We start from the raw sequence: 27858 nt of genomic DNA, 5'->3' as shown, positions 1-27858 counted from the left end.
TTGTTCCAAGTTGTCTGTAGCCTCTAGCAGACAGTGTTCATGACATTACTTCCATCTCTGAATGTCTGCTACTGCTTCATATTGCAACAGTCCTGGTTTCACTAAGAACAGCACTTTTTCACCAAGCTGTGGTCACTTATAGTACTTCATTCAGGTCCCGCAATATCACCAGAAATGTAACTGAGTAAATTACCACACAGCATATGCTTACATACATTTGATGGAGATAGTGCTTAATGCACAATCATAGGTTGTTAATATCTTTAATATAATGACCACTTGCTAGTTGCTAGTGTTACCTATACAGCTAAGCAGACTCTCAGTCTCCAAGATAGGTTAAGACCCAAGTCTTGGCTTTGATGCAGTCTAGCGTGTTGCTGAAACAGTCACAGCCAGTAGCTTGGGTTGGCCATCTTAATATTCAATGCCTGTTCATTGGCTCTTTGTCCTTTCCTCTCAGTGTGTATTTAAGTATCCACTGGCTGTGCTGTGGTGTGACTTGCAGTGATAATGACTCTTTATACTCTTTCTTGATGTCCTACCACCAAACTTCTCCCACCCCTTTAATTTTTACCTAGGTGTTTTTTGTGCCATTGGTAGCAGAGGAGAAGACAGCATTGTTTGTGTTGCTGGGCTCTGCCTGGTGGAAGGTTTGGTGTGGCACCCTCCTCCACAATAGAGCCCTCTCTGGATCTAAACAAACTGCTGACCAGTTGATCTTCTGCTGGTATCTAAGTCAGCCTTAACCACATTTACAAAATAGGATTTTAATGATCCCATTGGGATGCCAGGCTAAATAAACTAGAAATATTGTTTTGGGTAAAGTTCAGAGATGAAGTTTGCTTTGTAAAACAGAATTTCACACTCTTAAATTCTGTTATTGTTATAATAATAGCTGTTATTATACAAACTGCTGTAGAATTTTAATGTGAAATTCAATATTTAAATTGCTGTTCTGTAGATAATCATGTGATGACATTTTTGTTGTTATCAGAAGGAGCACTCAAACATCATCTCCAACCTACGAGCAACAAATGAACCTCTGTTCACTGTCACTGAACTGGGTATGGGATTAATTGATACCAAAGGAGTAAAGGAAGAAACTAAAGAGGAAGGGGCAACCCCAGTTCCCACTCGCACACGTAAGAAGGGGCATGTAGAACTTCGGAATCCTGTAATACAGCCACCAAATGCCCTGCAGGTTAGCATTCATTCATTTGTCTTTTGGGGATTTTCTTGGGGAAATATTGACTTGTATGCAGTGTACAGAGACCCTCTTGTGCATATATTTACCTTCTCTAATTCCATTTTCTGTGTGTAAGTTATTTTGTTTAATGGCATTCTTTGTTAATTGTTCAGAAAAAATATTGCATATTGTTGAATTAGAATAAAGATTTAGCTCACTATTTTTAAAATTTGTGAAATAAGATTAAACTTTAATTACCTCATAGCCATGCCTTTCCAAACATTTTGCAACTTTCTTAAAAAGTTTTTATTTAACCAACTGGAGCAGATCTTTCTAAATACACTGATTTACTTATGGCCCCCATTTGTCTTGAAAAGTTTAAGCATTGTTTTATTATGTGAATTCCTTTTTCTCAGCTGCTTACCTGTTTCATTTTGTATCTTTGTTTCTTGAATTCCAACCAGGTTTAAAAACGTTCCCCTGGTTCTTGTGCCAGGAGTGAACCTCACTCTCTCTGGCTGGGTGACTAAACTGGCCCACTCTTTACTCTTAATGGCTCTTTCATCTATATTTTTTCCTAACAAACTCTCCCATGCTCCCTGTCAGCATATGCTGCTTTGCTGCCCTCCTGTTCTCTGCTTCAAATTCTCTCCCATAAATTCAGAATGTATCCACATTTGTAAAATGTGAGGCATGTTTCCTGACCCATCACTGTAAACAGCACAGTACTAAAGTGAAATTTTTTTGGGGGACATCTTTAACAAACTATCCTTTCCCCATATAAAATTTCTATGCCTCTCATGTAAAAAAAAAAATTAATTGAACATTCTTCAAATAGCTGGTTGAGGGGGCAGGAGGAAATCACATGGTCTTCATACGCATCATACTCTGAGTTGTGTCAGGCTAGACTATGGCTTAATAAAGATATTTTGTATTGTATCCATGGCTCTGCTTCAGAATCCTATCACAAAATTCTTGACCCTATTCGTCATCATGGGCTTTACATCTGTTTGGGTGCCATTTCCACCACTCCTGTAAAAGTTTATAGGCAGATACTGATGAACCCCCGATTTTTCTTTGCCATATTACTCTGGAAATCCTGCCTATCGTGCTCTTTTTCCTCCTCAGCATCCATACCAATGAGCCAAAACTTATCCCTCCATGTTACCTTTCACTTACAGTCTTCAACAGGTAGAGCCTCTTCCCCTCCTTGGTTCCTGCAGCAACTCCTCTGAGCCATTCTGGGCCAGAACAAATTACCTGCCACCCTTTCTCCTTATTTATGACCACTCACCTCCTTGCTGTTCTGTGCATAATGTGATGGAACACACCTATGTCATGCATTCCCACCTTTTTACAAGGTGAACCCCCAACACTCTGTCACTGGTGTCAGGAACACTTTAGGGTAGTCCATGTTTTAATTACTTGTTGTGGCATTTAGAGGGTTTGCTAGCATTTTTTTACAACTGGCACATTTTGCGTGTTTTTTTGTCCACTCCATCTGCAGCTTTTTTTCATTCTAAAGAAGGTAAACTTTACCATCAGATTTAAGGTTTTGGTTTAATTCACAACCTGGTTTTAACAGTACTTGTACTTAACTTTTTAGTAATCTTTTTCCTCCCCCCCCCCCTTTTTTTTTTTTTGTCACTTCATATTGTTAGTGGTAGTCATCTGGAATTCTTGTTTTCACCATTTCGATGAAGTGACTTGCCATAATAGAGACATAGTTGCTGACACAGTGTAAACAGTGGAGTTGTTTCATTACTGTATATTTTTAATGGCACAGGGTGCATCTGGACGCAAGTTTTTGACACCAACACTTAGTGAAGGAAGCGCTAGAGGTGAAAAGGAACGTTCTAGTGTCCGAAGACGCAGCAAAATTAATACAGGTAATATTTTTTTCACAGGGTTTTTTTTTTGTTTTGTTTTGTTTTTGTTTACACAGATCATTCACTTAATGTCTTGAAACCTGCATTTTTATCTAAGTCTTGAAATAATTTCTTGCCTTGCATCTGATGTGAGTCCTTCTCACATTAGCTGCATTTGCTGCCTAATTTTCTTTGAATTCATTCAACATCATTTGAGTCCATGTCCAACTTCACTTATTCTGACCATCATGTTTGGATGGTTCAGATTATTTTGAAACTATAGGTTTTGTTTTCATGGAATATGCATCAGCTAAACATATTATTATAAGTAAAATTGATGTCAAAATACTAGCTGGAAGTAGTTGAGATGCCTTTAGTCAATAGGTAAAAACCTTTGAGAATCAGTTGAAATCGTTTCTTTTGACAAACAAGAATTTTTCGTATTTTTAATATATTACTTATGGAAATTGTGTTTTAGAAGATATCTTATAAACTTTGGCTTAAAATTGTCAAATTTCAGCGTTTAAATCTAATTTTGTGTTTTGATAAATGTGCCTAATCAAATTTGGGATACTCATTCATCCCCTGATGGGTAAGCTCTTGGCATTCACAAAAGTAAAGACAGTGAAACCCAGAAGCACCACCATCATAAAATATACCTCAGTCTAGCAGTCCTGGTACATAATCAGTCATTACACCCCAACACCTTAAGGTTTCATCCGTTACTACATTACTAAATAGCTAGGCAATAAAGACTTAGTGGTTGATAGACATTTTATATGCAATAGTTGTAGTACACTGTATCAGTATATATTTGTACCCATTCTTTGAATTGCTGGAAATATTGTTAGTAATAATGTGATGATCCAGACCAAGGATGCCCAACCTACGGCCCGCGGGCCATATCCGGCCTGCGACACGGTGCCGTCCGGCCCGCGAAGCTTCTGCCCACAGTAAAGGAAATCGGCATGTTAGTAATAAAGAAAACCTAAGGAAAAAAAAAAAAAAGAAAAAAAGGGAAGAAGAAGTATTTATCCCTACGTAGGGGCGTCTCTCAATCTTTCGATGGATTTCATTCTAGATTTTCGTCTTGGGAGGAAACCAGTGTTTGAGAACGAGGAACGCCGCATTCCACAGGGGATTAGTGATCTTTTGATTGGTTAATATTTGAATCAGTCGTTAAAGAGATTGAAAATACAGACTCCGGGCTTTCTAGCAAGGTATAAAACAATGGGGTTTTGATAAGGAAGCAATACCGAAACAGCGTTTGAATTTCGTCATTTTCCTGTGGGTACCTCGATTAAAAGTACAACTTGCTTCTAATAAAAATGGTATCTGTTCTATGTTTTTTCTTTTTTGTATTTTTGCGGTGAAGTGGCCCGCGACACGGCTGTCCGAAATGGATATGGCCCGCGACACGGCTGTCCGAAATGGATATGGCTCGCAGGCCGAAAAAGGTTGGGCATCACTGATCCAGACCAAGAGAAACCATGTATTTAACATGTGTATTATTCACTGATGCTGCTTTTCTTCATCCAATTGTTCTTGTTTTGGGATGCCATTTTCCAGGTGGAAAAGCACTGCCTCTGGTTTCGGAATACTACTGTGATGAAACTTCAATGCTGCCATCATTCCCAACAGATACTGCCCTTGTAGGGAAAAATGTATCAACAGATATCAATAGCTGGTGGAAAGAACAGTGCACATACAGCACTAGTGTAGACAATAGCTCACCATGAGTTTGGCCAGATTTGCTTGTAAAATTGTTGAAATTAGTTTGAGTTTATTCCTTGGTATTCCTCAAGAAGCATAGGGCCATAACAACACCTCACCAGCGGACCTGATTTTGGGCAGCCCCCCTCAGTTGGGGCCATATGGTTCCAACGTCCTTTGCCTCACTCTCTACTGCTCTTTAACAAGTCTGCTTTGGTCTCCCAACTCTCTTCTCCTAAGGGTTTCCATTCAAGTGCCTGCCTACCAATGGTGTCAGCTGGTTTGTGCAGGGTGTGTCCTATTCAGCCCCATTAGCACTTTTTGATGTCTTGGCTAGTGGCATTCTGGCTGGTTCTTTTCCACAGGCTGCTGTTGGAGATCTTTTCAGGCCATTTTATTCCCAGAATATGGCGTAAGCATCAGTTTGTCACTCTCCATGTTTCAGAACCATACAGTAGGACTGCCTTAGTGTTGAAGATGCAGGTAATACTGCAGAAGGATAATACTTGTGCGTTCCAGATGGGGTGTAGGCTGTTCAAAGCATTGCGGCTTTTGATGTCATCGTCTGCTCCATCGTCTTTGACAATGCTCCATTGATACACAAAGCGGTCTGTTTTCCCTTGAAGTTGGATTGTCAGTTCCTGCTTGGTGTTGATTTTCATCCATTCGGTCTTCTTTCTGTTGACCTTTAAGCCAGTCTTCTCTGCTCCCTCTGTTAGCTTACTCAGTTTGGTTTATACATGCTGTTGCCGATGAGATAGGAGACTAATGTCATCTGCAAAGTCCAGGTCCTCTAGCTGTTTAGTGAAGGTCTACTGGATAGCAGTGTTGTTTTTTTGTCTTGGGTCGTTTTCGGTATAATCCAGTCTATGACCATCAGGAAGATTATCAGTGATAATTTCACACTAGTATTTCAACAAATTTGCAGCCCTGAAGACTGTGTAAAACAGCGTTGCAAAATTGTTGAAATACTAGTGTGAAACGAAGAAGACTTAGTTTACAAACTGCTGTAGTAACACAACCCACATTCTGCCATGTGGAAATTGTTGTGCATGAAAAGAATGCACTGAAAAGACTGTTTTGATTCTAACACAGATAGTCTACATTGTGAATGAACTGTAAAGAGCTAAAGCTTTGCCATTTACGTGTGATTGTGTTTCTCAACACTGAGAACATGAGCTACTGCTGGATGTGACCAAAGTGTAACAGGGATTATGTCTCACTTTGATCTGTGTTTTTTGTAAAAATTGTTCAGTTAACCTGAAACATGCAGAAGTGAATGAGGTTGCAATAAAATAAAGAAGTATTACAAATGTTTTGTCTTGAAATAGTAAGTGGGTATCTTTGGTATTTTTAATGACATAACCTCAATAGAGGCCATATCTTTATCATAGCCAAATTGTTATAAAATATATTGCTTTTTCATAAGGGCCTTTTAGTACATGGACCCAACACCACACAAGTGTTCTTCTCTAAAAATGTAGGAAATGGTCGCATAGACCTACATAAAGTATCTTTTGAACAAGACAGTAAGTTTGGTAAGCATTTAGGATGAAAAAAATGCACTGAGTTCACGAAGTGTTGCACTAGCAGCTTGTTACATTCACAACAGTTGTTTAAACTCAAAAACTTGGTACTCATCAGAATTTCCATGTCTGCTTGTTAGAATGTACAATGGGTGTTTGAATTTCTGAATTTCAGATAGTTAAGGTTTACCCAGCTTCATCCTATTGTTCACTAAAATCCACCAAAATTAGGTCGTAACTGAGATGGATTGTAGTTAGGAGATCAATCAGTATGCTTTCATTCCAGGAACCATAACACTAAACACCTATAAATTTATTTATTTAAAATATTGAAATAAATATCTTTAAAACAGTGCTTTATCCTTTTTGCATTTATTCTGCCATTGTTGCACACAAGGACCAATGGCTTTTAAATTTCACACCTAGATGACACCCATATCAATAGTGTTCCCTGACAATTGTAAATCACTTTAAAGTTTCAGAAGTGGATTTTTAATTAATTTTACAAATTTTGTGAATATTTCATTTCATTTTCAAAAATCAAAGCTGCCCATAAATTTCACACAAAAAAGACATCTAAGGCATTGAATTAAACATTTATAAACATTCTGCATCATAAAACAGTATAACAATATAACAAGCAATTGTTATTTACCTATCAAAGTTATTTACATTCACAAAACAATTTGAAACGTATAATGTTTAACTGTACGCAATTCTTAACTGAAACATTTTAAAGGTGTGATGTATAATTTTTTTTCAGTGTATTCATGAAGACCCTACCACCTTTCAGTTCTTTAAGATGGTTGCGTGCAACAGTCATGAAGTTCTCATTCTACCTACCAATCTTGGCTAAACCAAGACTTGCAGCAAAAATCGAGGAAAAGGGTGGTTAAATAAATAATTTGTAAGTGTAGCACTCTAGCAGCATATTAAGTTATATCTTTGTTTTTGTAGAGGGTAGGGGTCGAACAGCTCCAATGACTGTCCCTTTCTCACACCTGCTGCGTATGTAATAGCCAGCCTTGACCTGTCCACCCATCAATACTGGACCTATTGTTACACCAGAAGTTATAAAGTCGCCGGAACCACTTGGGAAGGCCATTACCAGACAGTGCAAGATAGGGGTGACCACTGCCATCACGGGTGATAGGGAAAAGTCATGACCAGGCTGTGTGAAATGGGGGGGATGGTTGCTGGAACGTTTGACAGGGATAGGATAAGTAGTGTAGTTTGACAGTTGAGAAAGGCCTTTTGATTTTGGAAGTGAGAGTGGAGAGATGACAGACCAGCCACGGAGTGAAACTTTGAATGAAATCTATGGTTATGTGGCAATTCCATCTTTGTTGTGTTCTTGTGCAACTAGCCCACCCTTATTTAGCCATCAGGAACTGACATGCTGGTTACATTTCTGGCGCCCAATGTGGCACTAGTGCGAAAGTAACATCACTCAGCACACAGCTGACTGCAAAAATCATTAAAAAGAACTGATCAAGAATGCTGAGGATACATCTCTGCAGGTTACACAAGCTGTAAACAGTTTTGCAGACTCAAGTCGCCAAGAAGTTTAGCCACACCGCACGTTTCATCTCGCTGTCGACGTGCACAAACAAGAAACTGGGCTCAGATGGAAATGGCGTCGTGGAAGAAAGAAGGGACTGTTAGCGGATCAACTGAAGCAGTAGAAGTGAAACAAAATGTCACAATCAAGAAACACAGTCCAGCACCTCACTAAGATCACTACAGGTCAAGCAATGGACTCTAAAATCAAAATTAACTTATAAATATAACAAAATGGACCAAAATCCAGAGAGCTAATCCCCTAAATCTGGTAAGGTTTTTCACACCTAGAAGGCTTGTGGGAATTGGATCTGACACCACTCTCCAAATTTTATCAGAAAACTAATTATAAACATATAACAAAGAACTGTTAAGAGTATAAACCATTTCGAAATACACTCATGATGCCAAATAGCGGCAGAAATGAGATCAAAACATTTAACAATGTCAAACCATTTCACCAATTGCAAGAAAAAAGCATTCAGACATGATTGTGCAAATAAATTAATGTTTATCTCTTATTGTTATTTTGCTACTATTGCGAACACTTTGAGACGATCAGTAGCTCAGGTGCTTGGAACAGTCAAACAATAATCATGAAAATGATGTCCAAACTCATCAGCTATCATATTTATCTCATTATAAATTAGCTATTTACACATTATTCCGAACAGCATACAGTTTATATGAAGGGCATGATGCTTGAAGAATGTGACAAAGAAGTAAAGTCACTAACAAGAGTCCTTCAAATTCATGTCACACGATGAAGTTTTCAAACAACAATGACATCATATACCACATTATGTAAAGGAGAAGAAGTAGAATCATGCCAGTGAAAAGTGCAAAAGCCATTCCTGAATAGTGCATGAGGTCTGTTAAAGGCACTTTTTGTACAGCTTTAGCTGCTCCATTCCACTGACCTGGTCCTTGCAGTCGCCACTGGGCTGCTCCACATGAGCTAAACAGTAATCTAAATAAGAAAGACAAAACTTTCACTCAAGGAAGGCTTGTTATTTACAATGTTAAAGAGATCAAAGTATCCAAATAAACAGCTTAACAATAAAAGCAAAGTTCTATAAACAAATTTTCTAAATCCTTTGATATTTAAATCTTAACACCTCCTATTGCAGAAGACTTGAATTTTGTTTTAAGAAGATATGGATAAAATAGCTTTTATAAATATATACACAAATTACCTCCATGCAATGGCTGGATGCTTGATTATGTCTGGTTTAGCTCCAAAAAAGGATGCAATCTCATCATTATAAACAATAGGGTCACGCTGGATGGTGTGACGTGCAGAGCTGTACCATCGATCTTTCTGTGCTACCTGAAAACAAAACAACACTGCTTTATATATGGCAGAATTATCGCATCTCTCACACACACACACACTGAGAGGGGCACAAAGCAAATATGCATATACAAGTCCATCTCCACAACAATGCTGTGCAAGTTCTGGTAAATTTCTTACCATTTCCATCTCCATGTCCATCTCCATTAGGTGTTTTTGTGGAAGCTGAACGCGGCCACGACAGATTTGTCCAAACCACCTAGCCTGAGTTTCTGACATTGTAAGAACTCCTCCTGATGCAGGTTGCACAAAGCCTATAAATGCCAGACTAGGTCCCAAAGCTGGAGAAAACACGTTTTTGTACAACTGCCATGAAAAAAAAAAAGATTTCCTGGAACAATTTCCTTCTGTCTTTTTCTTTTTTAAATCATCGATACTGTTTTCTACAAGAGACATCGTGAATGATTACCTTTCATTTTTAATCCTTTATCATCTTCTCTATGAGTCACTCTTTAGGATATTGTCTTTGATATGGAACATTATTTATCTTCTGTAGTAGCCTACCTTTTTACAAGCAACATTAGCCCTTCAAGTTTTAATCTTCAGCAGTTCAAAAAGGTATGCCAGGGCAAGGCCACTTGTAAATTGAAATATGGTTTTCATTGCTTGAAAATAATTTCTTCCCAAGAACTGGGTGTTAAACCATTTCACTTTTCCATGAAAACCAGTCTTTACAAGGTAAAACAAGGGACTTCATAAAATTATAAATATGCAAGTCTTTATTAGTACCTTTATATTATTGCTGCCTTCATCGAGCACTTTACTGTGCATATCATCTGCAAGATATGGCAGATCAATCTTGTACCCTGTACAATAAATGATGTTGTCAAACTGCCCGCTCTCTCCATTCACAAAGTGCACTGTGTCTCCATCAATTTTCTGAATAATAATAAATGCAAAATTTGTAAAGCGCATACTCACACTCCTAAGCAGCATGTTCTTAGCGCCTAGGAACAAGAATGAGACATGGACAGCATACGAGGGACAGGAAAACAAATGAATAACACATGAACTATGAAAGAATAAACAATAGTAATAACTATGAACAAAAACAATTACAGAAAATGCAAAGAGGAACCAAATAAGAACTGAGAGTATCATGATAATGTGAAGAAGGACTAGCATAGTGGGAAAGGGTGTTAGGAGTAATGTTTACAGAAAAGGTGCATTTTCGGTGCATGTTTAAAGGATTCAATAGTGGGTAGGTGGTGGAAGAGCAGTTCAGAGAAATAATCAGGGAAGGTGCCAGCAAAGAAATTAAAACACACCACGGACAGTTTGTACTGGATGCGAGAATGGATGGGCAGACAGTGCAGAAAACGAAGGAGAGGAGTGACATGGTCCTGTTTCCCAGACGTGAAACAGAGTTCTGTACTTTCTGGAGTTTGTGAAGAATATATGCAGGGCGGGCAGCAAGCAAGGAGTTGTAGTAATCAAAATTGGATAGAACAAATGCACAGACAAGAGTGTTGGTAATGTGCATAGGCAGAAGTTGACGGATGGCACTGAACTTGCATAGCTCATAATAGGCAGACTGACAGACAGCTGTGACTTTTTTAGCAAGAGTCATGTCTTGGTGGTGACGTTTGAACGTGTGTAAGTTGTGAGTCACCAAGACAATAAATCCCAGATTCCTAATGGATGACGCAAAGGGGATGTTTATTTCGCCCACCGTGATTTAGTAATCTAAAGAGTAAGATGGATTTCTTCTCGAACATAGTCGGGCTTCTGTTTTATCATCATTGAGTTTAAGTTTGTTACCATCCAGTCTTTGACGTCATTAACACAATCTTCTATGGTGCTGGTAGCAGAGTGAGACTCAGCTGATGGAGTGGAGCAGTACAGGTTCATGGTCATCAACATATGGTTGATGACAAATGCTGTGAGACTGGATGGTTTCATATAAAGAATGAATAGAACTGGGCTGAGTACTGAGCCTTGAGAGATGCCACATGAAAAAGGAGCAGACTGAGATGTTTGATCAGCAAACACAGTCTGCGTGTCCTATCAGTGAGATAGGAGTTGAACCACACTAGTACAGGTCCCGAAATCCCCTACAGGGTGTGTAATCTATGAAGGAGCAGAGAGTGGTCGATGGTGTCGAATACAGCAGACAGGTCAAAATAGAGTTAAGGCAGAAACATCACCACTATCAAGGGCAGATAATATGTCGCTGGTCACTTTAATTAGAGTAGTTTCAGGACTGTGAAAAGGTCTGTATGCTGACTGAGAATGGGGAATGAGCTGGTGCTCTTATAAGTAGGCCCAGATCTATGTAAAACCTACTTTCTCTATGACCTTTGAGAAAAAAGGTAAGTTGGAAACTAGGCGATAATTGTTCAACACATTGATGTCAAGTGTGGATTTCTTAAGAAGTGGTTTCACCAGGGCATTTTTAAACAAAGATAGGAAAACATCTGATGACAAGTTGACATTTACAATGTTTGTGATGGAAGGAAGTAAAATACCTAAGCACTCAAGAAGGCTTGTGGGTATTGGATCTAACTGGCAAGTTGTTGGCTTGGCTTTCAGAATGATCACCTTTATATAGGCAACGTGAAACATGTGCTTCATAAAGCAACAGAGTAAGTTTATGCTACCTAGTGAAACCCATAGGAAATTGTGACCTTTTAGTTTCAAAAGAAATTTGTAAAGTTAAAAAAAAAGAAAGAAATGAGGCGAGCCAAACCTTGAACTGTCAACACCTTGGCAGTGGAATCTTAACACTTATGATGTCATATAAATATTAGTAACTCACAACTTATACATGTTTAAACATGAATTTGAAATAAAGTGTTTTACAGTTTGCAAAAAAGAAATTATAAAATTGACAAAATTTAAGAAATGAAAGAACATGACTTGCAGAAATGCCATGTTTGAGCTTCTATTGACTGCTAGGTGTCAGTTTTTTCTTGTTGCCTCCAAGCAGGAGGGTTCATATCATCTTTAGTGTTTGGAACCACAAGCACCTCTAGTTGTGAGCCATATATCAACACTAGGGTTAAGCTGACAGAAAATGTTCTCTAGAAAGAAGTGAGCATCCACTTGAAATGATAAAGATAAAGACCATAATGGACAGCTTCAGTGACTTGGTTGATACTGTGGAGCAAACCAGTGACTTGTTTTGTGGCACGCCCCTCTCTACCTTTCAACCAGTGACAGAAGATGAACTATTGAAATTAGTTCGGCGTTGTAGCCCAACCACGTCTGTGGATGATCCTATCCCCACTGGTGTTCTTCTCCAGCACCTTGACATTCTGCTTCCTGTACTCGTACGCATAGTCAATGCTAGCCTTTTCTCTGCCACTGTACCCAGACAATTTAAAACAGCTGTGATCAAGCCTATCTTAAAGAAGCACAACTTGGACCCGAGCTTGTGTAATAACTATAGACCTGTGTCGACTTTGCCTTTTGTTTCGAAACTTGTGGAGCGTGTAGTTGCTCAGCAGTTGACACTCCACCTGGACCGCTACAGCTTATTGGATAAATTCCAGTCGGCGTACAGACCCAGGCACAGCTGTGAGACAGCCCTTCTGCGTCTTATGAACGATCTTCTGTGCAGTGCGGATGCAGGGAAAGTGACTCTTGTGGTCCTCCTTCATCTGAGTGCGGCCTTCGATGTCATTGATCACACCACTCTACTAACTCGTCTCCAGATGGAGGTGGGCATTGGTGGTTCCGCCTTGCAGTGGTTCCATTCCTACCTCAGTGACAATAATCAAAGGGTGATGGTCAATCAAGCTTCTTCAGTGACAGTTCCATAGCTGTGCGGTGTCCCGCAGGGCTCTGTTTTGGGCCCGGTTCTATTTTCTATTTACACATCTCACCTTGGTCCTCTCATTGAGAAGCATAATGTGAACCGTAAGATGTTTGCAGATGACACTGAACTCTATTTTTCATTTAGTACTGACAGTGAGTCGGTGCGTGAGGCAGCTTGTGCTGTAGAAGTTTGTTGTTTAGAGGTCAAGTCATGGATGCTGAGGAATAAACTCAAGCTTAATGATGAGAAGACGATGCTATGTGGTTCCAAGCTTAGCCTTAGCAAAGTCTCTCTAGACTCCATCCAAGTGGGTCAAGCTAGAATTCCTCTCTCCAGCTCCGTACGGAACCTTGGACTCTATGTCGACAATCTTCTAACTATGTCTGATCATGTCAGTTCTGTAGTCAAGGCATGTTATTTCCATATCCGCACACTTGGATGACTCCGACCCAGTCTTAATAAGAAGACTGCAAATGCAGTTGCTGTGTCCCTCATCGGTTCTAAATTAGACTATGCAAACAGCTGCCTCTGGGGGATTTCAAAGAGCGAGCTGTCGAGGCTTCAGCGAGTGCAAAATATGGCTGCGAGGATTGTTGCACGAAAGAAACCAACTGACCTCATTACTCCTGTACTACGTGACCTACATTGGCTTCCTGTGGAGAAAAGAATTGATCACAAAGTGTTAACTTTGACATATGGCTGTCTTCACGACCTTGCGCCTGTCTATCTACAAGAACTCATTCGCCGTTACCAACCTCAGCGGAACCTTCGTTCAGCAGCCCACCTTAGACTTGAACGACCGAGTGTTCAGTCAGGGAATACTAACAAGAAGACTGCGGGTTTTAGATCCTTCTCCAATGTAGCACCGCTTTTGTGGAACTCGCTTCCCCTCTCGACCAAGGAGTCTTGCATCTTTCAAGAAAAATCTTAAGACTCACTTGTTTAAACTTATTTGAAGTTATCATTTGACCTGCAGTTTGGTGGCTGCTGGGATCACCGCGCATTGAGCGCATCTTTGTGATGCGGATACTAGCGCGTTATAAAACTACATCATCATCATCATCATCATCATCATCATCATCATCCCTTTGGATGCCTGACAATAAATCTTATGTTTTAGTTTTTGACTTATCCTGTACCTGTCTTGAAGTGTCAGAATAACTACAGAAGCATCCAGCTAAAGATGCAAGCGGTTAAACTGATTCAAAGCAGGCTGTAAAGTGGAAACAGAATAAAAGTTGCAAGCACTTAAAAGACATGTACTTTTAATGTTAATGAACCACCATCTAGGAAAAATAAGATTATGACAGCTATCAAGAAAAGAAATATTTGAAAATGCAGCTCACAGCAATGTTTGGCACAATCTTGATGTTCTTCCTCTGGATATGGTGGATGAGGGTGGGACTGACTGTGGGTTGTGTTTGAAGTGCTCTCATCTTGGGATTCAGACCCCACCTGTCAAAATACTTGACACATAAATAAATGACACATAATTGCCCTCTTTACTTCATGTCTCCCTCCTAAACATGCAAATCAATATTCAGAAATAATAAGTAAATTTACAAAATGATAACAAAGGGCTTAAAGAATCTGACATTTGGGAATTTCCTGCCTTTTTTGTGCCTAAGGGTGACGTCTAGCCCTTATTTTTATCCAAAAAAAATTGCATACATCTCCCTTGCATTAGGGTTTTGAACACTATGTATCCAGCAGTTAATGACCAATATTTTTGTAAACTGCTTCAACCTATTTTTATTGTTATTGATATTAAAGTAGTTTTGTTTCAACTACAATTATGATCACGTGGCTACATAAGAGAGGTTATGTAAAATGACCCAGTATAGATTTCATAGCAGAGGTGGGTGGCAGAAAAAAAAATTGAATCACCTGCGAGGATCTCCTGACACAAACTTGATGATTCTCTCCAAGATGAAGTTAGCCCATCTCCAGGGCAAGAGGAAAAATGCACGACAAGCATACAGATCAACAGGGAAGCCAAAGATATAGTTGGGTATGATCCAGGCACCTGAGCGTGTACTAATGACCACAGACTTGCACCTGCATACAAAAAATGCTTTATAGGATAACATAAAAGAAATCCACAGGTACAACCAAAAAAAAAAATGTATACAGATTATCCATATCATATGTACTATGTAGATGTAGAGGACCGATAGTCCGGCGCTTGTTAGGTTTTGGCGAAAGTGCTGATGCATGCGATCGCGAAAGGATTGCAAAAAGTACCCGCCCGATAGGTATATAACCAGCCTGGTTCAAGGCAGCAGAGGCCAGAACAATAGAGGGCCAAAGCGAGGGCGAAACAACAGGCGGGTGACGAGTGATCGCCAGAACAATAGAGAGCCGAAGCGAGGGTGAAACAACAGGCGGGTGACGAGTGATCGCCGATCGGGGGATGACGGGCCGCCTTGATTGATGGACACAGTTACGACCTAACCCTAACCCAGTAGTTCCCTTTGTAAAAGATAGCGTCAGGACAAGTTCATAGTAGTTCAGAGGGGCCACGTGCTCTAGTGGTATATAGGCTAGGACAGAGTGGTAGCCCGGGCCTTTTCCCAAACACACCAGCATGCAGGGACTGCCGTCCCCGAGCGTCACATCAACTGTTGGCAGCAAGTCTGTGGGGGCCCGTTCTACGAGAACGTATTGTGCTGCTTGCTGGCACATCATGATGATGTCTATTTGTAATGCGCAGGTATCCATTCAGAAGAATGCTCATTGCGCAGCATAAAAAAAAAAGTCGGGAACTGGGAGAGAGAGAAAACGGAAACAGAGACAGCGCTGACTTCTTCAGCCTCGGACGATACGACGCAGCCTTGACCATTTTACCAGCATTAAAGGGTCACACACCTGCTGACTGTTTGTGCCTTTTTGATTTGAGTGCTGGACGTGTGTTAATTGTCGTCACCATACACCCCCCACCACTCGGTTACATATATATATACACACAAAATATACACACAAAATATACACAGATGTAAAGATACAACATTTTAAATGGAAAATACAATTTAAGCAAACAATATTCTTCATGATATTGGAAGAAGAGCATGTGAGAAGCTGAACTTGTCTTGTTACAAGCTTTGTGTCAATGAGAGGTTGAGACTTGACTGCCTTTTAGTTCTGTGGAGGTTTGTTCTCTCATGAATGCTACAGGCCAGGACAGAATGCAATTTGCTCTTCTGTCTGCCATGCATCTTTAATTGCTAAATATTTTTGTCACATGCTGTTCAAACGCTTTAGTGCTTGTGCATTTTCTTACTGTTAAAAACCATTTCTTGTCTTAAAATGCATTTTACTGTTTTTCTCTTGATCAAATTTTAGACCTTCCCATTTCCTCTACTTAATACATAATTCCAGGCTCTGGTTATTCTTAAAGCTCCAGTGTAATAAGGGAAAACCCAGGCAACTAGTCTCAAACTTCCTAACTTAACATGTTCTTTAAACATTTGGTTGAGCAAGTACCACAATGACAAAAATATATTTGTACATATAATCTTTTACATCATATTTGCCATAGCAACCATTAACATTCTCATTTTACTTCAAAACAGAATAGCAGATTAAATGAAAATATTTTATGCAGACTGCAACAAACAAATGGAGGCACCAGGCATTATTCAGTCTTTACCTTCCTACTGTTGTACAGTCAACAGCTGAATCCACAGCACTGTTACCAATTCCAACAATCAGAATTCGCTTGCCAACAAGACCATTGGTAAGTGGATCTTTGTAGTCCACTGCATGAATGATCTCCCCTTAAAGGAAAGAAAATTTATTACTTGGATGCATTTTTACATTTGGCACATTTAGAAGTAAATCAAAGTCATGTACATCACAGAATCTGACAACTGTAGGAAAAATATCCCAATTCATTTATATCAGTTATTTCAAAAGTGTATGATAAAACGTTATCAGCTACAGTATGACACAGTTTTAGTATCACTGCAGTCATGACACCTGTTCAATGCAATCAGGTAAAGGTAGATTTCTCTTCTCTTCATGCTCACAGGTCATCGAACTGAAAGAATGTCGTGGGTTCTAGGGCATAGCATGTGGAAAATCAAGTTATCTGAAAGATGAGTTACATATTCAGTTCCAGATGGACAGTTTTCCAGTCACTAACCCAACAAAGTGTTGAATCTATTTACTCACACTCCAAAGTCCAGTACACTAACCACACAGCCATCAAGCTTCTTCAATAAAATAATTTTAGTAATTTTTAAGATGGTTTAGATTGATAACTAAACAAATTTCAACTGAAAGAAAAGAAGCATCAGCGCACTATTTTTGTTGATAATTTACCTTTAAATGTCTCCTGCCCCAAGAACTTTGGCAGGCTAGGTTTGGCATGATGGCCTGAGGCAATTATCAAAAATGGACAATAAATGACTTCAGTCCCCTGAGGTGTGTGACCTTGATCTTCCACAGATTTGATCACCACCTCCCATTTTTCACCTGTTTTGTTAAAGATTTGTTAAAATAAAAAACTTCAAACAGAAATTTGATCCATTTTGTTAATTCAAAATTTCAGACAATATATCCTTCATTTTAATGTTAAAGCATTTTACTGAATTTTACAACTGAAATGATGAACATACGATGAAACCTGTACAATGTAAACCTGAATACACTGTGAATTTTCCAAACAAGCTAAAACTTTCCCTTGCCAAAGTCACTCATCCTATATGTAGAAAATATTTTTTGTATCGTATAAGCAAGACTTCTCTAACAAATTCTCACATCAGAGAAACCAATTCTTCTTTTACCTGAAGTACCTCTTCCTAGTTTAAATGAAAGAAATTCAAATTATTTTCCGACAGGATCCTTTAATTACCCATTCCTGACATGTTGAAACGCCAGTTTCAGTGGGTATGACCCTTCGCTGTCAATCAACATTTTTTTTTTTTGTATTCTGTAAGTATGAATAGTTGCATTTTTTTTTTCCCCAAGTTTTTATTTTCTCCACCAATAATGTATCTTATAATATGAAACACAAAACATTACACAAAAGTTGCTTTGTATCAGAAATTCACAGGCAAAAATTGACCTATAAATGTTGTAAAACAAAACAAAAAAGAAAAAAACAACAAAAAAAGCAAAACAAAAACAAAACAAAAAAAAGGGTACTGCAAAAATGTGTTTAGGACTGAACACTGTGCATCTATACAGCATTCAAAAAGAAGGGTGTGCATGCACACACAAAAGAGCATAGACAGAGACTGAGAAACATGTAAAAGGAGTAATTGGAGCTGCCAATCAACATTTTAACTTACAGTCATTTTGAAGTGTTATAAACTTAAAAACTAGGGAAATAACTGCTGTATTCAAAAGCAGAATAAAGTCTCAATAGGGTACATACTCTAAAATAATTTTCTATGTAATTAACATTTTTATTAAATAAGACAGACCTGCCCAACACTATTTGACCTGTCATTAAAAAAAATGCACGTGTGGAAAACATCCCTTGTAAGTAAAAGATTAGAAATGAAAAAAAATTTATCCAGGTAAGTTAATTTGCTTGTCAATTAAATGCTAGCTGAAAAAAGTAAAGGGTAACAATGACTGAATTATGAAGGCAAAGTCAACGTAAAATTCAAAATGTTTGTTTCATAACAAATTAATATGTGAAGTATTTATTACCATATATTTATTATCATAATTTCACTACATATCCTTTAAATTGTTAAATAGCATCTATGAACCATGATAGAAATGCTGTTCATTAGTGAATGCTGCTCCTACACTTCCAACTCAGATGAGAGCAAAAAGGTATGCTGTTTCAATGTGGTTGGCTTCCAGCATTTATGTGCACGGCTTGTAATGATGACAAGCATGGCTGACTGTAGTTTACCACCAGTCAGCAGACACAATGACCACAAACTATGTCAAGGAACTGGGTTACTTCTGTCACAATATGTGTTTAGGTAAAGACTGAATCAAATTTTTATTTAAAAACATGGCATACAAAATAAAAAATTGTGTGGTTATGTAATATAAATAATGGAAAATATACACTCTCAATAGGACATTTCTTGAATAATGGGAATGCCTTCTCAATCTCTGATGAAAAATATCTGTGCGAGATTATTTTATTTAAATTTCATTATACATGAAACTGAACAAATATTTAAGTGAGTTCAGGGTAAGTAACACTGAATATTCAAACAATTCATTAATCATCAAATATGTCTTCAATAAGAATACTGACCTTTGCGAATAACACTTGTTACTATGGTATGGAAACTAATGAGTTCCACCAAATTAAAATGCTGTGCATAATTAACAATGTACTTGGCCATATCACTATGATGGGGGTAGTCAGCAACATCCTCCGGAAATGGAAAGTCGGAGAAACAGTAGTTGTACTTGGACACATTTCTGCAAAACATGTGCATGCATGCCCATGCCCACGCACACGCACGGATGCACACACTCTGATTTCGACACTAAAAATTCCATGTTCAAGTTGTAATGAAAACAACATATACTTACATGTTTGGTTCTAAGAATCACTAAGTAATCCCCAAAACAATTTTTTTAAACCAGTTCATTAAAAAAACAAGTAATAACTGACTTCTAAATATGCTAGGGTAATGTTATATACAAACATGGTACTGTTGGTATCACAGCACTTTTTTTTGGATAATTTTCTCCTTGAAAGTGAACACTTTTTAACAAATTTGATTTTCAAATCTATACAAAATATGATTGGCATCTGTTCTATCAAATTATTCAGTCACTGACAAAAGCAAACCATTTTACTGATCCAAATTTTTTTGTCGGGGAAAACAGCTTGCTAATACCAATTATTAATGGCATTTTCCTGATTAAAATATGTGCTGCTGCACATTATCTTTAGTTCTTGGTCCCAACAACTTTGAGTATAAACTACAATTTATTTGAAGTACTCTTACATGTGAATAATGTAATGAGTACATTTTCTGGTTATCTTATGAGATCCCATCACAGATGTGCCATCTTGTGTACTAAAACTAAGTTAACTCACATATGGGTACAACGCATCACTCCATAGTCATGCTCCCTGAACGTCCAAAGACCCCCAATTTCCCCTGTACGCTCAATGACTGTCACCTTGAATCCGTCTTCCTTCATGCACTTGGCGGCCACTAATCCCGATATACCAGCACCGATCACAACTACGTCAGTCTCACGTTTCGATACTGCCATTTTCATAACTTTTCTCTGAATTTTGTTAAATGTTAGTAATGATCTCTAAAACAAAGAAGAGATCGAACTGTATTACACGGGTCCAAAGTGCGCGTTCTGAGTAAAGCCCGGATTTGTATCACCGGACTGCGCGTGATGTGGTGTAAAGTCCACCAATACTGTTAGCGATAGCGATACCAATCCATGATCGAACTAAATATACGTCCGTGGTATCAATAGTGAAAATGCGCTAAGACAGCTCTCCAATGTAAATAATGAAAAACAAAACTATAGTTAGCAGTTCGCAACATAATTCATTTTATTTAGTAGTCGATTAAAGCTGTGTATAAGCATGTTTGCTACAGTCTTTTTGAGTAGTTGGAAGAAAATGTTAATTTCTATCAAACTGTTAGCAGATTTGTTGCAGACTATGGCCCCAGCAAACACGCAAGATTCGGCCACTCTTGCGTGTTTGCTGGGGGGTACCTGATCATATATGTATTTCACGAACTAATATATACGTCTGTGATGTATATACTATATTCGATGGACCTCACTGAATGTTATTCTGAGTTATGCAGTTGAATCATTAAAAAAGAGGAGGTAAGACTATGAATTATTATCAGAATATCATATCATATCATATCATTATTAGAATGGAGCGATGTTCTCATCTAATGCCAACCTTTATCACCACCCACCGTACGTTTTATGACTACATTAAACTGCCAGCAGACGACCAACAACACTTCCACCTTGCGATTTTGTTGGTAAGTCAAGACCACTTCCGGGTCTGCGCATTAGTAGACCTTATGACGTCATGATCTAGCTCTGGTGCTCCACGATCTTTATAGTAAGTATCTCCAGCAATAACTAATTAGTTTACATTTTTAAGAGTGCACAAATTAGTTGTGTGATGTTTTTGACTACATTTTATGTGGTCTTTATTGGGAATACAGTGCCGTTTTAATTGTGAGCATAATGACTCGTAAACTAGCGTGGATTTAGTCCCCTTCTTAGTGAAATGACGGCCATATTCATGCTGACTGAATAACACTGCTCTTTCACCTTCCGCAATGATAATATAGTTATCTGTACCTGCTTGCTGCTACTGAGTAAACTTATTCAACTGTCTTCATTTGCCAAATTGCAAAATTTGCTTTAAGAAGGAGAAAATGGATATTGTTCGTTCAATAAATGAAGTGAAAGAAGGTTTGGAGGAGGGAGGGAAATAAACATTACGAAATTGAAAGTTTCACCAAATGTTGACGGTTGATGCGTTCGTTGTCATTTTTGTTATAAAAAGGTTCATGGCTTAGGTTATCTTAATGAAGCACAACGCTGTCGCAAACTGTGATACAGTCTTGAATTGGAAAAGAGAAACGGACAAATATAAGTATTCTGCCAATTCGGCCGTGCGAGACGTGCTTTGAGTAATCTCCCTTCACATTTCAGCAAAAAGTGGGTGTGGTGGTGACAGTACACCTATTTAACAATAAAAGCAGATTAACTTGAAGCGTGCAAACACATTGAATAATAAAGTGTGAACTCGGGTGGCAAGTGACGTCACGAACCTTACTTGCATGGCCAATTTTAACTGATGGGAAAAAGTGAAGTGGTTCATTACAGGTCATTAATACTACAAAACTCAACTCCCCACTCCCTTCTGCTCAGTCTGCTCAGCCACTCCAGTGGAGTGTATCTGTTCAAGCACCTTAACATATCACCATACATGCTACATGACTAACATGTTTGTACAAATTTTGTTTTCTTTTACTTAGAAGCATTGTGCACTTTAGTTTCGTAATTTGAATGTTACCTACAACAGTTTGGTGGTCTAGTGCATTAATATAAAAATAATACTAAAGGTGTGTGCACTGAAAATATGAATTTTAATTGCATCTGAAGTAAAGGTTGTTCTTTCATAATTTTGCCCACTTCACTGCATAATAATATAGTTTAAACTAACAGAACATACCCAGTTTAAAGTTATTACTTGCACCAAAATGTTCAAATGCATTTCACTATAAGACAGGAGAAACAGCCACTGAAATCATACATTAAAGCATCAAAGGAAGCATTTGCAATTTTTTTTTTTACTTGAGAACATGCCATTTGAAAATACAAGTAATCAGTTTTCACAGAAAAGAATTTAAAATAAACATCTTTATAAATACATGAAAGATTGAGCTTTAACCTAGAAAATACAAAAACATCCATTTGACAGAATTGAAGAATGATCTAAGCAAGATAGAAGGACAAAACAAAAAAAACAAAAGAAGGCAGTATTACAGGGTTACACAGACTTTGCATTGCCCTCCGATAGTTTATTCCTGCAGGAAGTAAGTATACACTCAGTCATCAAGTAGAAATAAATAAACATTACTCATGGTGATAAAACCAACTATAATATTGCTCTTTAACTCTTTGAGTCCAGACCTTTAACTCAGATACCCTATTATGAATGGCGTGGTCCACTGGTGCAACAGTTAGTGCCTGTCACCAGTACAGTGAGGCTTGGCTGTCCTGGGTTCAGCTCTTGTCTCAGACATGCCGTTCTCTTCTGCGTGTGGCATCTGTTTACGAGGCTGGCTGCCTTGTTGTGATATAACCTTAGTTGCTGGATCGGTGTAAAACACCAATATCCTCCCCACCCCCAACCCCCACCCCCGCGAGTGTAGGGATGACTTTCAAGAATTTATATAAAAAAAATAAACTAAAGGTAAAAGTTGTCTCCTGATGTTTTCAGTCCATTGGGAAATAAGGTGTTAGAGACCTCACTTGTGGCTAGCTTGTAAGGGCAGGCCCATCTCTTTTCCCTCACTGCCTTACCTTCCCCAGCCCTTTGAGGAATCAGGTACCCATTCCCACCAGCACAGACATCGAACCACCATGACTAAAAAATAAATCAAAGTTATAATTAAAGTTCAAAGTTAGAACCAATTATACCTTATTTCAGCATGAAACAAGCACTTTTTTAAAGGAAACTGGGCATGTCTAATTTTATTTTTAAAGAAAAGGTTGGACACAGGATTATATAGTTATGATCACTGCGATGTCTAGTCCTTTATTCAGTGGATTGTAATGGGTTCTACACAATATGTAGAAATGAATAAACATAACTTACGATAATGAAAGACAAGATAAACTTCAGAAGTAGGTTCTTTTTTTTCTTTTTTTTTTGAAAGAAGAAAAGCTGCTAGTCATCTTCGTGTGTGATCTTAGTTTTGAAAAGAAAGATAACCCAGAAAAAATGACTGTCTTCCAGTTTACACATTAAATGACGTAACTCTACTTCAGTGTGATTCACCTAGTTAAATGATTGGTATTATCCGTTTTAGTTGAAATAGTTTTGGAGTAAAAATTATTAAATATGATGGACATCTTACAGGGTTAGCAGGGTTAGTTAGATTTGAAAGTTGCTGCATGGGACAGACATATTTGTTTGCCTCAGACTAAGAAGATACACTACAGCTTTATTGATCCCCAGGAGCAATTCAAAATAGTGCTCATACTAGCAATAGTGTATACATGATACAGAAGATAATATAAATGTACATGTCGAAATAGTGTCTCTTTCACACACACATTCTCTCTCTCTCCCACACACACACATTCCTAACAACAGCAGATACATTGGGTGACCCTAGGCCACCTCAGGTTAGTACAAGATCGCAGCCAGCAGAGTTTATCAAGTGAATGGCACATGGAATAAAAGTTGCGGTGACAATTGGTTGTCAAAAGTTAAGAGATACAAGTGTCTGCAGATTGCCATTTAACTGTTGAACTGCTGGCCATAACTATTTTTGATACAAAAATGATAATAATAAAGTTGAATTGTATAGCGCTTTTCCCCACCATTAAAGGCAGGCTCAAAGCGCTTTACTAAAGAGAAAAACATACAAAAATAATAATAATATGGATGCTGATCTGTAAAACAGTAAGTTCCAGTGTTCTTATCATTATGCTCACTCCCTTCCTGCCAGCAGTGGACTTTGAAGTTGACCTTCACAAAGCAAGGTACAAGCAATGTCTTGAATTTCACATATAGGCCAGCAAAAAAGAAAAATTCCTCAGAATACCAGATTTGAAGTTTGAGGCCAGCACAATTGAGAAAGCACAGTCCTGGCACTGAAGAAGTGAAGGCAACAGCAGTCAGTGACATTCAGGGAGTAAGATGCAGGATGACACAAACATGTCTCATCACCAGAGGACATGACATGCTTAGATCCAAAATCTAATCTACGCAACATGCAGCATCCTATGTGGTTCATCATATATCAAAAAGATAGAATGAGTTTTAAAAAATTTTCAGTGGGGAAGAGGTAATCTAGGATTTTTTTAAGAATGATAAAATAGTGTAGTTTTTAAGTAAAAAGTGTGTTTCCAAAGTGAAATTGGTGAAAGCACAGAATTTCAGTGTCGTCTTGCTACGAAAAGAGGGCAGATTGACAGAGGATTATTAAGTGATGATTGTGCTTTGAAGGGTAACAGTAAACTCTTTTTGGGGTTGGGTGGGTGGGGGGAAATGAAGCAGCATAGATACAAATATAGCTGACAGAGTTGGGAGTTTGTGATCAGTTCATTTTTCAGTTTTAAGAATGTGTGTAGTATAAATTGGTTTTGTTTCTGGGCTGCAATCCTAGCAGTGTGATAGCAGTATGAACTCCTTTCTTAATCAACATCTTTGTCTACTTCAGATTGTTTTGCCTCCTTTAGCAAGTAAGGGATGGATGTAGATGAGCAGTGTTTATCTTTGTTTCTCTGTCCCATCATCCTTGTCAGTTATCCAGATGATCATTATCTCTTTCTAACAGATAATTGTTGTCATAATAGGTCATGGGACTAGCATCAACTACCACATTATTATTATTATTTGATTATAATGGAACCATTGAGGATGACATCAGTAGTAGCAATTATTTTCCAGTAACTTATCCAATGATCCTAAATGTATCCCTAGTCGTTCATGAATTAAAATAAAGCACATTGGTGTGAACTTTCTAAGCATGTGTGCCACTGGCTGATGCTTGGGGGTGTGACTTCACATTAACTTAGATATTACTGATAATAGACGAGACAGTAAACAATATACTTTATTTAAATGTCATTATATCTTTAAACAAAGCAGAAAACTTAAATAAAATCAAAATCAAAACAGACTTTATTGTCTGTCCAGGAGACCCAGGACAGAAATTTGTCTTCGCTCACAAGGGCAGGCATACATACTCATACAGACATTTAACACACAGTTAGGAGTAAAAGTTAGTTACATGGCAGAAGTTTGTGTCCTCTTTATTCTCCTGCACCACTTACCATAAAATGTGGGTGGCTGTCAGGAATACATTGGAAGAGAGATTTTAGACAGGTTCATTAGGTCACCTTCAAGTTGGAGATTTCGTGCTCTTGGAGCCAAAGGATGCAGCTAGTTATTTGCATTCAGGGTTTGCATTCACACAGTTGTTCCTTATCTTGCTATTCTTTCTCTTTCAGCACCTGAAGTATCCTGGCATCTTCTTCCGATGATTTCTCTTCTGATAATTCTGGGTAGTAAAACATCTCACCCTGCTCAACTTTCTTGTGCTGTCCCCCAGGGCTCGGTACTCGGTCCACTTCTGTTTATTCTGTACATGAAGCCACTTTCATCTTGCATTCAGTCTCACAACGTTTCTCATCAATCATATGCCAATGATATGCAGCTGAATTGCTCCACTCCATCAGCTGAATATCACTCTGCTACCAGCACCAGATGGTAACAAACAAACTTAAACTCAATGATGATGAAATGGAAGCCCTCCTATGTTCGAGAAGAAGAAATTCATCTTCACTCGTTTGTCCACCAAGATGGGCAAAACTAACAACACCTTTGTATCCTCCATCACGAATCTGGAATTCATCGTCACTTCAGACATGACTCTTGCTAAACAAGTCACAGCTGTCTGTCAGTCTGCCTGTTATGAGCTACTCAGGATCAGCGCCATCTGTCACATTCTGTCGACGCGCGCTACCAACACTCTTGTCTATGGATTTGTTTTATCCAGACTCGATTACTGCAACTCCTTCCTTGCTGGCTGCCCTATATACCTTCTTCATAAACTCCAGAAAGTACAGAACATTGCTACACATCTGGTGCTTAGAGCTAGGAAACCACCATGTCACCCCTCTCCTTCGTTTCCTTCACTGGCTTCCCATCCGTTCTCACATCCAGTACAAACTGTCGGTGCTGTGTTTTAATTTCTTTGCTGGCACCTGCCCTGGTCATTTTTCTGAACTGTGTTTCCTTTACATCCCAGCTAGACAACTCCCCTTTTGTCTGATGATTGTCTCATTACTCTTCCTGTCACCAAAACAACATGTGGCCACAGGATTTTTAGTTACTGTGAAGCAAAACAAGGGAACTCTCTCCCTTTCCATATCTGCCACCTACCCACTATTGAATCCTTTAAACGTGCTCTGAAAAGGCACCTCTTCCGCAAACATTACTCCTAACAACCTTTCCCATAATGCTAGTGACCCTTCCTTTTGCAATATCATGTTACTCAGCTCTTGTTCTTGTTATATGGCTCCTCTTTGCGTTTTCTGTACTTGTTTTTATTCATCATTAGTACTGTTGTTTATTCTTTTATAGTTCATATGTTATTTGTTTGTATTAATTTTGTATCAAACATTAGGACTCATTTTGTGGTGGGTGATCATATGCTGAAAAAGTAAAACAACTTTGAGGTGCAGAAAAAGCTTCTTTTCCTAGGCCCCATGCATTTTCTCATTCAAACACTGGACAGTTTACTCTCAAGATTTTTTTCAATGGTGTTAAGTGCAAATTCAACCATCACTACCACACTACTAGTCATTCTTTGTCATCTGCTACCATGATGTCTACTTCTGGTATTTAGTTTTCTATCACTGGCTCCAGACAACTAAGACTTCAGGAAAATGCAGGCAAAGTATTTGCTACCCCCAGCTGTTGCCTCAGGCAATGGGTGGCAGAGTTGCTGTTGCCGGTTCAAAGGTGTATCCCCTTCTTGTCGTCTACGAGGACGGAGATCCCTTCCTCACTCTCCAAGATTCCAAGTAGCGCTGCGCCTTCATGTGAAACGGGCCTCCCTCATGGACTTTCTGCTTACAGCTGGTATGGCGCTCAGAGAAAGTAATCTCCACTGGTGTATCGGGAAAAGGCCATGACTAAACATCTACCATAAACTATATACTACTAGAACACTACTACAGCCCCCTGCACCAAATCTACCTTGCCCTGATGATATCGGTCTATTACTAGAGAAGCTACTGCCTACCACTCTATACCCCTAAACTGCTACATCTTACCTCCCGACCCTGCGCCTCAATTGCCTCCATCAAGGTGACCTGTCAAGTCGTAAAAATTGACAGGCTTTCACTGACTGCTGCCCACCTATAATTACCTACCTGACCTCAGCCCTGTTGTTCTGGCCTTAAACCAGGGTGGTTCATGACACCCTCTTACTAGTTGTCTGTGCAAAACCCTAGAACACATGGTGAATGCCCAGCTCACCTGGCATTTCAAGTCTCAAGATCTCTTCTCCAGCCTGCAGTATGGCTTCAGAAAATGCTACAGCACCATGGACCATCTGGTCCATTTTGAGACTTTTGTGAGGGATGCTTTTTTGTTTTTTCGGCGCATTGAGCGTTTCTCCATGATACGGATTTTGCGCGTTATAAGACCCCAT

At 38.7% G+C, this 27858-nt stretch overlaps 3 protein-coding genes across 10 annotated transcripts in view; 2 read left to right on the top strand and 1 right to left on the bottom strand.

Moving 5' to 3' along the window:
* The window catches only part of LOC112555404 (sodium leak channel non-selective protein-like), a 102007-nt gene extending 95927 nt beyond the window's left edge, over positions 1-6080 (top strand). For all 4 annotated transcript variants that reach the window (XM_025223782.1, XM_025223781.1, XM_025223780.1 and 1 more), the window contains 3 exons: positions 995-1201; positions 2973-3075; positions 4624-6080. In XM_025223782.1, the coding sequence (XP_025079567.1) occupies positions 995-1201; positions 2973-3075; positions 4624-4793 (480 nt within the window). In that variant the 3' untranslated portion in view covers positions 4794-6080. The remainder of the gene's footprint in view (positions 1-994; positions 1202-2972; positions 3076-4623) is intronic.
* A 515-nt stretch (positions 6081-6595) lies between these two features.
* On the bottom strand, positions 6596-20928 carry LOC112555405 (dimethylaniline monooxygenase [N-oxide-forming] 5-like). Of its 3 annotated transcripts, none has more exons than XM_025223784.1 (11): positions 20857-20928; positions 19995-20115; positions 19197-19366; positions 17291-17443; positions 16617-16743; positions 14855-15025; positions 14314-14422; positions 9937-10086; positions 9328-9513; positions 9050-9183; positions 6596-8823 (listed from the first exon to the last, which is right to left on the bottom strand). In XM_025223784.1, exons 2-11 carry the CDS (start codon positions 20099-20101, stop codon positions 8610-8612), a joined length of 1521 nt encoding a protein of 506 aa, XP_025079569.1. In that variant the 5' UTR covers positions 20102-20115; positions 20857-20928; the 3' UTR covers positions 6596-8609. The 3 variants fall into 3 exon arrangements, with proteins under 3 accessions (XP_025079569.1, XP_025079571.1, XP_025079568.1); XM_025223786.1 differs by lacking the exon at positions 20857-20928 and having other exon boundaries at positions 6596-7966; positions 8774-8823; positions 19995-20215; XM_025223783.1 differs by lacking the exon at positions 20857-20928 and having other exon boundaries at positions 19995-20215.
* Positions 20896-27858, top strand: part of LOC112555408 (protein Mo25-like) — a 26664-nt gene continuing 19701 nt past the window's right edge. The window contains exon 1 of one of the 3 annotated variants that reach the window (XM_025223789.1): positions 20896-21008. The gene's annotated coding sequence lies outside the window, so the exon portion shown is untranslated. The remainder of the gene's footprint in view (positions 21009-27858) is intronic. The other 2 variants (XM_025223788.1, XM_025223792.1) reach the window with 2 other exon arrangements.

The sequence above is a fragment of the Pomacea canaliculata genome, linkage group LG14 (genome assembly GCF_003073045.1).
Source record: "Pomacea canaliculata isolate SZHN2017 linkage group LG14, ASM307304v1, whole genome shotgun sequence".
Lineage (NCBI taxonomy): Eukaryota > Metazoa > Mollusca > Gastropoda > Architaenioglossa > Ampullariidae > Pomacea > Pomacea canaliculata.
This window is presented reverse-complemented; position numbering and strand designations above follow the sequence as displayed.